The 13,812-nt window shown below is 42.4% G+C and overlaps 1 protein-coding gene across 1 annotated transcript; it reads left to right on the top strand.

Moving 5' to 3' along the window:
* Window positions 1-223: 223 nt before the first annotated feature.
* On the top strand, window positions 224-5,487 carry LOC307251828 (protein ELFN1-like; the record flags this gene model as incomplete). Its single annotated transcript, XM_080029252.1, has 4 exons — window positions 224-513; window positions 603-756; window positions 1,803-1,969; window positions 3,402-5,487. The coding sequence occupies 4 exons, from the start codon at window positions 224-226 to the stop codon at window positions 5,485-5,487; spliced, it is 2,697 nt and encodes an 898-aa protein (XP_079885378.1).
* Between the last annotated feature and the right edge of the window lie 8,325 nt (window positions 5,488-13,812).

Genomic DNA, 13,812 nt, shown 5'->3' with positions numbered 1-13,812 from the left:
TAACACCTAACACGAGTTAAACATAACTTAAGCTTTTTCTTCTTATTCCAAAACAAGCTGAAAAAGAAACATTTGACAATGCTGTGACTGCACCTCAAGCAGTTCAGACACAAATCTGAGAGAAAATAAAAACATTCACCACACTGTTCAATACACTGATATATTACCATATAAACAAGCCACTCTCTCTCAAATGGCATTGGCCTGCAAGAATACATGTTAGATGGCGAGCATCTCTGGTCTGCTTTCTCCAATGGACATTGTGACGACTCCCCAAATGGCCCAGAGGACGGGACAGCGACGGCAGAGACATAACGTGACTGGAGGTTCTTCATCAGTGGTCCTGTCCACAGCCAGCTCCTTCCTCTGTTGGCTCGCCCTGCTGTCAATAATGCGGTTGCCAACGGTAACAGCTGACTGCTGGCTTATCGAAGGGGAGAAAGGCTTTGTGTGGCTGGCTATCTGCAGTATGAACCAGCCGCCTTATGAGGCCATTCCACCCCACATTAACAGGTAGGACCGCTTGCAATGAAAGGGAGTTTTGTGGATAATAATTTGTCAACTCTTTTCCAACATCTAAGTCTTCACACTTCTCTCAACAGCACGATTGTGGATCTGAGGCTGAACGAGAACAAGATACGGTCAGTCCATTATTCCTCGCTGAGTCGCTTTGGTAACCTCACCTATCTGAACCTGACCAAGAACGATATCAGCTACGTGGAGGACGGAGCCTTCTCAGCACAATTCAACCTGCAGGTGAGCAACAGAAAAGATTAGATCAGCATAAAATATGTTTCATTCATATTGATTTAACTAACAGACACTATGTAGAGAATTTCAAATTAGCTCCAACTTAACCAGCTGCAACATTTATATGCAGATAATACATTAATGCATCAGCATGCTGACACATCCAATTATGTAATATAATTAATGGAACAGCTGAACATCAGGTACATTTATATTAAATGCCTGCTGAGATTCATAATCTTGTTAACTTGGTCTGTAATGAAATATTTAGATTAAAATCATAATTTAGCTGAGATTTATTTAGGCAAAGTTATTTTCTGGATGTTTATGTTAATGCCTCACCTTCAGCTTCAGGAAATAAAGTCTGGTGTTAAAACACAGCCCAGGCTCCTTAAATGTAAACAGTCGGAGTGGGGGTGAGCTAAAGTGGGCCTGGCAACATGTCTCCAACAAATTAGCTTCAGGCAGCGTTTGTGATGGTAGAAGGTAGTTAGATGATTGCTGTTGCTAACTCAAGGCGTGTCTGGGGGAAGGGAGGGAGGGGGGTATTTTTTTTAGTGGTCGGTTCAGATATCAACAAGTTTATATCTCAAAGTAGGGTATCAAAAATACTCTGGCACTGAAACACAGTCAATTCATAATAAGTGCTATTACAGTACAGTAGAATTGTGAATGGTACTACTTTTACTTAAGTAAAGGATCTAAATTCTCAGCAATACAGACACGGATGGACACACAGACACACAAGGAAGACAACACCACTCATTATGGCTTCCAGAAACATTGAGGCAAAAGTGTTTTTCACAAAGCTTAACGTGGCCATAATGAGCTGGAATGCTTAAACATGAGGCTGGAGCTGTGCCAGGAGGTAAAATGTGAACAAGATCTCAGTAAATTCGGCACAGCATCGAGGCTTAGATCTCCATGTGAAACATGAATTGTGCTGAACCGTCGTCTGTTTGTTCGGTCGGTTTCCAGTTTGTGGTGAGTGATGCCTGGCGCGGGGAAAGGCTCTTCTGAGATTAGAATAATCCCACTTGTCTTCTTCCCAGGTTCTCCAGATGGGTTTTAACAAATTGAGGAACCTGACAGAGGGAATGCTGCGAGGCCTGGGCAAGCTGCAGTATCTCTACCTGCAAGCCAACCTCATTGAGACTGTTACACCCAACACCTTCTGGGAATGCCCCAACATAGAGAATATAGACCTCTCCATGAACAGGTATTGATTTGGTGCAAGTTTTTTTTGTGTGTCTAGGGATAGAAAGCATGCTGTTGTGCTGAAACAATTAGTTGATTATTCAATTAGACCACTTGGAGAAAAGGAAATTTCAGCCATTTTAGTAATTGATTTGTTTTTTAAGTCACTAATCAAAAAATGTATTTACCGTTCAAATCTTCACTGTGAAGATTTGCTCATTTGGTTTTATCAACCCAAGGGCTGCTTTCTATTCAGTAATTTGCACTGATATTGGAGCTACTATCAGAGAAACACGCACAGCAGAGGATGCAGAGATACAAATGCTCTCCCGTACAGTTCTCAGTAAACCATGATGCAATGCTGCAACAAGTTATCTTTTTAATAAAAGTTGAGATTCCTACTTTTCTCAGCGGGGATTACTGTCTTGTTCATGCTGGCTGTTCTCTAACTGGTATTGATCTCTTGACTTAAATGTTAAAGCAACAGCTGAGCAGAACACGTCTAACTGCTCTTTGGGGCTTGTTGAAAGGCATTTTGGGAGATGTATCAGACAATAAATGGAAGTGTAAGAAGACTGAGTTACAATTGGATTCAAAAGGGGGGATTGCGGCAATTTTACACATCAAAGTCTTTGTTCAGGTCTTGGGGAGTACAAACAATGTTTCCTAAAATATTTCAACAGGGAGCTGTGCAAAGTCTGATCAATTCAGGGGCATCTGTAGAGTTAGAAAGACGTGAGCTCTTCAAACTTCTGTAGCCTGCTGTGCTGCTCGTCTCTGCTTGAGGCACTTTCGCATTACTAGGATAACACATCCAAATCTCTAAACAAACTGCTGGTGATTGAGAAATGTTTAGTACGGGATTGTAGCAGCATGAATTTGACTGTTTTATAGATCTAGTAGATTAATTCTACTGGTTTCAGCTATGTGTACAATTTAGTTCCGACATTAAGATGGATCCCTTGTGTGTCTAGAGATTCCCAAATTATGGGAAAAAAACAACTCTATATTTTTTTCTTCACCTCCACCTTTCTGAAAACCTGTGTTTCAAAACCCCAGTCAGATTTCTCTCCCCTTATCACATCATAAGGGGAGAGCCACGCCCCGTCCTTACCAATCTAACTTGGCACTACCCCCACCGGCGATAAGCACACCCCTGATACCCCTTAATCTAACCGACAGTTAGATTCAAACCGGCACTTAGATTCAGGGCCAATCAGAGCAGACTGGGCTTTTTTGAAGGGGGGGCTTAAAGCGACAGACACTAAGACGGAGCGTTTCAGACAGATTCTAAAAAGATTCAGCAATGGCACTGAGATATATAAATAATTGTTTGGCCACTACACCATAAAACAGTTTCTTCTTGTAGAAACCCAAATAAAAAATGTTAATCTTAAAAATTAGCATAATATGTTACCTTTAAACCTGTGATTTTCCCTGTTTCCATTGTTCAGGATCCAGGTGCTGGATGGCAGTTTGTTTTCTGGACTCTCCAAACTGACCACCTGTGAACTGTACACTAACCCTTTCAACTGCTCCTGTGAACTGCTGGGCTTCCTGCGCTGGCTCTCATCCTTCCCCAACAGGACCAGTGAGAGGATGGCATGCGACTCCCCTCAAGGATTCTCCGGCTACAACCTACTGAGCCAGAACCCCCGAATGCCCACCCAACGCAATGCTCTGCATGTGCTCAGCCTGGTATGCACAGACGACGGGAGTAGCGTGACTAACTTCTATGTTTTTGGCTCATCCGATTCCACCACCCTGCCCCCAGATTTTGCCTCTCCCTGTGGATTGGACGATTGTGCTTCTGGGACCATTCCTGACGAGGTATTCAGCTTAAGCCCCATTATCTCGGACACCAATCCGCTCATGGAACTAAAGCAGGTGCTCCCTTCAACAGCTGTGATTACGGTTCAGATTCCTCATCCGTACAGGAAAATGTACATCCTGGTGCTTTATAACAACAGCTTCTTCACTGATATCCAGAATCTGAAAAATCAAAGAGAAGATATTGAGCTAAAGAACTTAAAACCCAACACAGAGTACACGTACTGTGTGGCTTCTATACGGAACTCCCTGCGCTTCAACCACACCTGTCTGACCATTTCCACTGGCCGTCGGACCCCAGAGAGGATAGCCAATCAGTCGTCAGCCACCCACTACATTATGACTATTTTGGGCTGTTTGTTTGGCATGCTCATTTTTCTTGGTTTTGTTGTCCACTGCCTAAGGAAGAAGAGGATCATGGAGGAGAAGGAGAGGAAGATGAACAGGATCCAGAGGACTCTGATAGAGCTCAAGTATGGTGGTGATGGGGATATAGAGGGAGGGAGTGGAGGATCCCAGAAACTAGGCGCAGGGGACAGCCTGTCCAGAATGCCCTACCTTCCCCAGGGTGGTGAGATAGATCCATATAAGCTGCAGGAGGTGATAGAAACACCAGCGCACAAGCCTGCTAAACTCAACTACATGGAGGTGAGAGGGTCTGTCATTGAACGGGAGAGAGAACGAGAAAGGGAAAGAGAGAGAGAGATGTCACCACAGGCAAATCCCCAGGGCTCTGTTGCAGAGATCTCGACCATCGCTAAGGAAGTTGATAAAGTTAACCAGATCATTAACAACTGTATAGATGCTCTGAAATCTGAGTCTACTTCCTTTCAACAGGGGATGAAATCCCCCTCTTCTGCTGGCGGTGGGGCTGTTTCTACTGCAGAGCCGCAGCTGGTGCTCCTCTCTGAGCAAGGAGAGAGAGGAGAAAGAGGAAGCGAGTTCCTCTCCCCGGTGTATAAGGGTGGGAGAGGAGGAAGAGAAGAGAGGGGGAGAAGCTACCACCATTCTCTGCAGCGACACCACAGCATGGAGGCTCCTCCGACCTCCAAACGGCCCAGCACCTCCTCTTCCCCAGGCTCTGCCCGCAGCCCTCGCTCATTCCGCTCGGAGGGAGGCTACCACACGTCGGAGACCCGCTATATCGAGAGGACCTCACCCGGAGAGAGGGGAGGCGGAGGAGGAGGAGAGGCCATCCGAACAGTCACCCCGGCAGCGGCTATTTTACGAGCTGAAGCCCAGAGAATCCGCCAGTACAATGAACACCGCCACTCCTATCCCGGCTCCCAGCAGCACCTCCAGGAGCTGCAGCACCACCCCCAGATCTTGCAAGAGCTCCACCACCACCCAGGGCGCGGCAAGCCCTCCGTGTTAGATCCTGTCACCCTCAGCAGGCAAGCCAAGCAGCGGGAGCTGGCCTACTCCCAGCTCTCACCACACTACCCACTCTCGCCCCAGTACCACAACCTCAGCTACTGCTCCAGCCCAGAGGAAGACGAGGAGGAGGAAGGGCTCCTCTGTACCCCGACTCTGGGGCTGTGGGAGAAGTTCAAACTGCACCGTAAGAGGCACCGGCAGGCGTCCATGGAGGACGAAGGATATGTGGCAGCCGGACACGCGCTGAGGCGAAAGGTTCAGTTTGCCAAGGATGAGGATCTTCACGATATACTGGACTACTGGAAGGGTGTGTCGGCCCAGCAGAAGACCTGATCCCACATCTGGAGATGCCAAACACTTTGAAGATGGAAAGGAACAACACTGCACCCACAACTTCTTGATACAGATACACAGACCAATACATAAATGACCTGTATATACACAAAAACACACACAACATACATGATCTACTGAATCATACTGCACACATACATTCACATACCTACACAAATTGGCTCACACTTTACACAAACCAAGCCTTTGCTTCTGAGAACATGAAGTAGGACCAACCTAATATATTATATTGAACAAGAAAAATAATAACTTATAGAGAGACTGAGTTACTTTTTGTAATGTAATGAAAATTATAGTTCAGACTTATGTAGCTATTTATACTAAGTTTTGAATGAAGATAAAAAGAACAGAAACCTTAAATGTTGCCGGGCAGCCCATCCTGAACAGCCTGGCTGTGCTTTCAATCTGCCTTTTGACTGACATTCATCAAACCGGACCACGGCAGACCCACAGATTCCCATGACGGCGGTAGATTGATCAGGTTTTTGCTTTGCTGGAGTGGTTGTTTTTGTGTCGCGCCCTGCGATAAAATACATTTTGAAGGATTTGCGGCCTTATGGGAGATTTAAACCATGTAAATGACAAATTCTGGATGGGTCGCCAGGCAACAGTCACACTTGACTGTGCTGAGAATGAGTAGGTAGCTCTTACCAGAGAGTGAGTATAATGTGCCAAATCAAGCAAGGGGGATAGTAGAGCCCTACTGTGTACCAACTTCTCCTCGCCACTGTTTTTATATACAGAATTTAAAAACATAGAATGATATGTTATTACTATTAATTATTCTTATTACATTACTGGTCTTCTTATTATTCCTATGATCCTCATCATTAATAATCTATAATTTTAATATGGCATGGCTCTGTCCTGTGACTGTGTTTTGACTGTTTTGAACCTCTCAGCTGAGAAGTGGACACCAACAGAGACAAACAGTTTGACGGACGAGACATTTCCAGTTTGTCTTTTCTACCGAGAGGAATGTGCTCTCTGCTGAGCCCAAAACAAGCTTGTCTTTCCTCTTGGTGAACCCCTGCTACAACTGCTCTTCATCCTCCCAGAGAGGAAACGCTGTACAGATGAGAAAGAAAAGTTATATATTTGCAACAGAGGTGACTGTTTTGTTTGTACAACATGGTTTTGAGATATTTCAGACTTTTCGGAAACCAGAACTCCCAAGTTAGTCACCTACCTGCTCCCTTACAGTGGTACGTTTTTGATTTTGAAATTGAACTAAAAATTCTAATCTTCAAATGAATGTCTTCAATTCCCACAGGGGAAACATATCTGCACTGTTCAAAATCAAAAAACGACTCTTAGGAAAAGACCTTAAACTCCCAGCTTCCTTCCCGATATACTGTAGATCCACTGTCTTTTATCAGCAACCCCCCCTCCCCCCACCCCCTCCCATCTCCTAGGTTTTTACTTTTTTTATGGATTCTTCTGGTTCCACTGTGGTGCCATTGTGCCAAGTTGATAAATCACAGAGAAGTATTTTAAATTATTTTAAATACTTCTATTTACAGACCTCTTCTCCTTAACATTGACACACATGGGTTTGCCAATCAGAACAACAATTTGCACAAAACGATTCCACCACCATTGGCTCACTGCTCCCATTCAATCCTCCAATCATTTCTAAGACCAAAGTACTGTGGTAGTAAAATGATCCCCTTGACCGTGACCTGGCTCCAACTATTTTACCCACCATCATCCTTACAGTTTCAACTCTAGCACATGCATACACAACGACAACCACACACAGATGAATGTATTCTATGATAATTTAAAACGGTTTAGCAGCTGGGTTTTGTGTTCCTGATGCTCAAGCTGTATTCAAACAGTGTTCTCATCTGTCTCATAGAAAGGCTTGTTGAGATGGCCACTTGTTTCTCAGAAATGGGGATAAACAAAGGAATTTTTGGCTTTCCTTAAAAAACTAAATATTGCCCACTCACAGCCATTAAAAATATGTTGTCCACATGAAGCCTAACAGTTGACATGAACTATTGAAGTAATAGCAATGGGGTTTTTGCCTTATCAGAGGTTTTCAAATGAAAAAAGTTCCTGATGTGAGAAGTGTTGTAGTAATATGTGACTAGTATCACTATAGCGTGGTGGAAAAAGACCACATGTTCTGTATATCTGCAATATATGTGGGATCTAAACACCGGAGGCTGAAAAATATGAAAAAAAATTGAAAACAAAAATACTGCTGTGTATTCTACAGAGAACTGTGCTACAACAACTCATTTAGGAATACCGTAAACCAGGGATGGAGTCGAGAACATTTCAATTCAGTGGATTTAGAACAAGCTTGTAGTATTCACAGTATTGAGGAACAATTTGTAATTACAATACTTCGACTGGCTGAATCACAGCGCCTTGGCTCTCTGAATTGAAACAGAATTGATTCCAGCCTTGACACTACACTGAAAATCACACAATAGAAACAATAGAGCTGGCAAGCAATGAAAAGTTAACTGGTGAATGGAAACACTGTATACATTTTTTTTCTGCTATAATGAGTTCAGAAAGCTCAAGTCTTTAAGCCCAGTTAAAGCCATAATCGTGGATTGGTAAAATCACCACTGCTTTTTGAAACACTGCATTAGCACATTTCTCTTGTGTGGTTGAAGAAAAAAAAAGGCAGTGTCTTTTCCGGTAGTACTGCAGCAGCTATAACATGGCTACAACAGCAAACAATCCAACGCTGATCCAAAAAAGGAAAGTGATGAGCCGTGGTTGTTTCTGCATTACAAGTCCCAGATTGTGGCTTTAACTAAACAACAGCCTTAAAACATTTGATTTTCTTTAACCTTTTTAACTGAAGCATTGCTTTGAAAATCGAAGAAAAAAAAATGTCCGTGGTTTCTTAACTTATGCTTTCATGACTGCAATTTTATAATTGCTTGATTCTTAAGCCTCACTTGAGCATTCTTTGAGTAATGGTAATATCAATGTAGCTATGTATTAAACTACTGTTTGTTTTTGTTTTGTTTTTTGTTTCTGTTTATGAACAATACTGGCCTGAATTTATCATGTGTCAAAGAGCAGCAGAGCTCCTCTACAGATGGACAACAACAAGCCGAGGTGGCCGTCACCAGTGCTGCTATTCTTTGAGGCATGATGAAGAGAAACTGACTAGAAAGTGGAAATAAATAGAGGTCCTACTGAGAACAGACAGAGGCGACAATGGAATACACTGCAAGGAAATCTTAAGTGGAAGCTTGTGTTATATTCTTCTAGTGAATGACTCAGGAGCGAGAGATTGAGAGAGAGAGAGAGAGAGAGAGAGAGAGTACGTTTTGCCATAGGATCTCTCAGAGGCTTTATTTATTTTCTTGTCAAAACATCAAAAAGAGCACAATAAAATAGATTTCCTTTGACTGTCTCCTTTCCTGGAGAAGCCATGCATACACCAAGACGTTTTTAAACACACTCAGGACGTCCATTTCACATTATAACGACATTTGATTGATTACACTTGCTTTGAATAAATGCTTAATGCTTGAAGGGTTAGGGTTACCCAAATCACCCCTAAAAAATGTACTTAGTTCCTGTGGTATATCTAGCCATAGACCGTTTGGTGTTCATTTGTAAAGATTTTAGAGAAATCTTTGTCTGAAATGTCTGCCTCCACCTGAATAAACAATGGAGGGGAACTACATTGTGTTGTTCGTGCTCGGTTCGGTTGGGTGCTCAGTGTTAAAAAATGTACATAAAAGTATTTCAACTGAGGTTGAAGGCTATGAAGTTCAGTGTAAGGACGGATGTATACAGCTGAGATGATTTTATAACATTTTAAATATTTTACCATGTATGTTCTTCTGAAGGCAACAAAATAATCAAGTGTCAAACTTATATAATTGTGTAATTACAATTAAAGGGACTCACACCCATCGTGCAATTGAGAATTACAGCACTATCATACCATCCCGCCTCCCTCCAATGCCCCCACACCCTCGTTCCATGCTTGTATCACTGGTTTCACTTCAGAGGTGTCGGCCAGAATACCACTTATGGCCAAAGGCGTCAGACTATAAGCATGAGACTAGGAGAGGAGGAGTAGGGTTTTATCCGCTCTTTATTTTCCTTCTTTCACAGGCACAGTCGCATATAGATTGCGGGAAAAGAACAAAGGTTTAAACTCCGCTCGTGAGGAGACGTTACAACAGCTATTGCAACCCGCAAATCGCATGCAAACTATATTATAACAGCAATCGGGACTGCATGTACATACTCACACACGGGTGATTCACATTTAAACTCAGATAAACACGTTTCCATGTGGAATGATCGCTTACTGCGGCAACGCTCACAAATCTGATCGAGGGAGAAGAGAACGGAAACTAAACAGGCTCTCTGTCCGACTGACGTCACGGCCCTAACTGACTGCTATCCACACTGAACAAAACACATTTTAACACACTGTGAGAACTAACAACCCTGTAACTTATGAACGTTGGGGCCTTTTCTACAATGGTCGCTACTCGCTACTGTCTGCCGTGGAATCAAAACAAACCCTCTAGTTGAGAATGCGCAATACAGAAGCAGACCGCAAACAGGTCTGTCGGCCAATCAAATCGTTCCGTCCGAACGATTTGATTGGTTGAATTTTATATATATTTTTCATAATATTATGAGATTGAAATCATTGTTTATTTTTACTCCTGGTGGGTCTGTCTTATATTTTAGAGTGTAATTACCTTATTAATACCATTTTAACCTAATCCAAAAAAAGTGTAAAAATGCACCAAAGGTAAGAGTCGCTTTAAAGGTGTCACTAATTTTTCAATTTATTTTTGATGCCAGTTACAGGGTTACTGATTATCAGAGTAAAAAACTTAACATCTAGTTGGTTATTAATGCCAGTGTCTACACAGACGGTTTTGCAAGTAATGTGTAAGTCAGCAAAATAAAAGTCATACACATGTTGTCATTCCCATCACATTTGGAGAATCTAAACTGATTATAAATGTTTCATCGGGTCATCACATCAGTCAAGGATGAGAATCTCAATATTCATAGATACAGCACATTGATAACAATGATGATTCCAGAAATTTCATAGCAAAATTCCACGATGAGTCTGTCAATTTTTTTTAAAATATCTTTAAGCTATCGGCATTGCTACAAGTACAAGTACTTAACAGTGTCCGAATATGGTATGTGGTTAATAATTAGTTTATCTTAATAACTTTAACAATTTTACAGTATCTCACAAAAGTGAGTACACCCCTCACATTTCTTCAGATATTTCATTATACCTTTTCATGGGACAACACTTGAGAAATGACACTTTGATTCAATGTCAAGTAGTCAGTGTACAGCTTGTATAACAGTGTAAATTTACTGTTCCCTCAAAATAACTCGACACACAGCCATTAATGTCTAAAGTGCTGGCAACAAAAGTGAGTACACCCTTTAATGAAAATGTCCAAATTGGGCCCAAAGTGTTAATATTTTGTGTGGCCACCATTATTTTCCAGCACTGCCTTAACCCTCTTGGGCATGGAGATCACCAGAGCTTCACAGGTTGCAACTGGAACCCTCTTCCACCCATTCATGATGACATCAAGGAGCTGGTGGATATTAGAAAACCTTGCGCTCCTCCACCTTCCATTTGAGGATGCCCCAAAGATGCGCAATAGGGTTTAGGTCTGGATACATGCTTGGCCAGTCCATCACCTTTACCCTCAGCTTTTTTAGCAAGGCAGTGGTTGTTTGGAGGTGTGTTTGGGGTCGTTATCATGTTGGAATACTGCCCTGCGGCCCAGTTTACGAAGGGAGGGGATCATGCTCTGCTTCAGTATGGCACAGTACATGTTGGCATTCAGTGAACTGTAGTTCCCCAGTGCTGGCAGCACTCATGCTGCCCCAGACCATGACACTCCAACCACCATGCTTGACTATAGGCAAGACACACTTTTCTTTGTACTCCTCACCTGGTTGCCGCCCCATACACTTGACACCATCTGAACCAAATAAGTTTATCTTGGTCTCATCAGACCACAAGACATGGTTGCAGTAATCCATGTCCGTAGTCTGCTTGTCTTCAGAAAACTGTTTACGGGCTTTCTTTTGCATCATCTTGAGAAGAGGCTTCCTTCTGAGACAACAGCCATGCAGACCAGTATGATGCAGTGTGTGGCGTATGGCCTGAGCACTGACAGGCTGACCCCCCACCCCTTCAAGCCCTGCAGCAATGCTGGCAGTATATAGGTCTATTTTCCAAAGCCAACCTCTGGATATGACCCTGAGCAAGTGCACTCAACCTTCGTAAACTGGGCTGCAAGTCAGTATTGCAACATGATAACGACCCCAAACACACCTCCAAGATGACCACTGGCTTGCTAAAGAAGCTGAGGGTAAAGGTGATGGACTGGCCAAGCATGTCTCCAGACCTAAACCCTATTGAGCATCTGTGGGGCATCCTCAAACAGGAGGTGGAGGAGTGCAAGGTCTCTAATATCCACCAGCTCTGTGATGTCATCATGCATGAGTGAAAGAAGATTCCAGTGGCAACCTGTGAAGCTCTGGTGAACTTCATGCCCAAGAGGGTTAAGGCAGTGCTGGAAAATAATGGTGGCCACACAAAATAATTACACTTTGGGCCCAATTTGGACATTTTCACTTAGGGGTGTACTCACTTTTGTTGCCAGCAGTTTAGACATTAATGGCTGTGTGTCAAGTTAATTTGAGGGAACAGTAAATTAACACTGTTATACAAGCTGTACACTGACTACTTTACATTGTATCAAAGGGTCATTTCTTCAGTGTTGTCCCATGGAAAGATATAATGAAATATTTGAAGAAATGTGAGGGGTGTACTCACTTTTGTGAGATACTGTAAGTCTTTGAACATACAACAAGAACATGAATAAATCGCAATAATAATTTTTGAAAAATTGTTTAATCTCTGACCAACTGATACATGTAAAAAAATGTTGGCTTGTAGTGAAATATTATCCTGTTATAAATTGCATAACCCATGTCAGTAAATATATACAAACATACAAACATGGCAAACATACTACACACTTTTTTTGTTCTCAGTCCAAACTAAATCTGGGTAAATGTAAATATGCTGAAGAAATCTTGGATGAACAGGAAAACTGACAAACCCAAGTGACTCACTTAAAAAAAGAAAAGCTTCCAGAAAGACTTTAAAAAAAGGGGAAAAATGAAGCCATGTCATGTTGGATTGGCACTGTGGATGAAAGGCCCTATTTGGAGCGTGTCCTTAGTGGGAAGAATTAGGATGCTTACTTTGCTGAATTTTAAATTTGACAGCAGCAAGTGAATGGACCGAGTGAACCATCTAATGAGGAATGTCTTGAGAGCGAGTATCTCTGCCCCGAGCAAGTCAAAACACATTTCGAAATTTGGTCTTCAATACGCCCAGAAATTGCACCATTCAAAAGAACTTGAAAAAAAATAGACACCACTTTTTGTTTGTGTGTGTGCGAAGAACTACAGTGTTTGTCAAAAAAGTTGTTGGTGATGCAACCAACCTACTTCTCTGGCAATTTCAGAAAAGGTTTGACATGGTTGGAATTTGAACTGTCAGCGACTTCAACACATCATTATAGTATGGAATCTAGGCTACCTTTCCTACAAGTACAGGACATTAACTTGCTTTTTCTCTCGAGACTGATTTCAGTCAGAGGCTTTTAATGAGGCTTTACTGTGCATGAAGCAGGTGAGTACGTTGCTCCAAGGAACATCAGCAATGGAACAAACACAAGGTAGTAGCTTGACTCTTTCACTTTTTATCAAAATGTTATAATACTGTAATACTGTGGTTGCAAAAGGAGCACAAAAATCCAAAATCAATCTCACAGACACACAACTGTTTATCTCACTGTCGGCTGTTTTATACAGCATGGGTGGTTAATTTGCACCCCGTGGTGGGTAAGTACATATCCTCATGCACTAAACTCCAGTGATTTTACACATCGAGATGAGCTTATTGGGCGCGAGGAGAACTACTCAACCTAACTGTGGTATCATCAGTGAAGTGACATCGACCGAGTATCTTGCTCTGGGACTTCACATTTTAAAAACAAAGCCATGGGTTACAAACTGAGGGTGTGGAGTTTGACATATGTGGCTTTTTACAAGGTAGGTAAGGTCACATGAAAAGACATAATCGGGTTGCATTTTGGGGAAAGAACGATCTAGGGTTTTTTGAGTTGACCAACACAAGGGAGTCCCATATCTCAACCTCTGTGGATCAAGATTGATGAGCTGGCACTTAACAGTTTTTACAGAATATTTAAGTAAGTGGGCCGTCCTCCAAAT

The sequence above is a fragment of the Ammodytes marinus genome (genome assembly GCF_949987685.1).
Source record: "Ammodytes marinus genome assembly, chromosome: 6".
Taxonomy (NCBI): Eukaryota; Metazoa; Chordata; class Actinopteri; order Uranoscopiformes; family Ammodytidae; genus Ammodytes; species Ammodytes marinus.
Note: the sequence above shows the minus strand (reverse complement) of the source record. Positions and strands in the feature narration are given on the sequence as shown.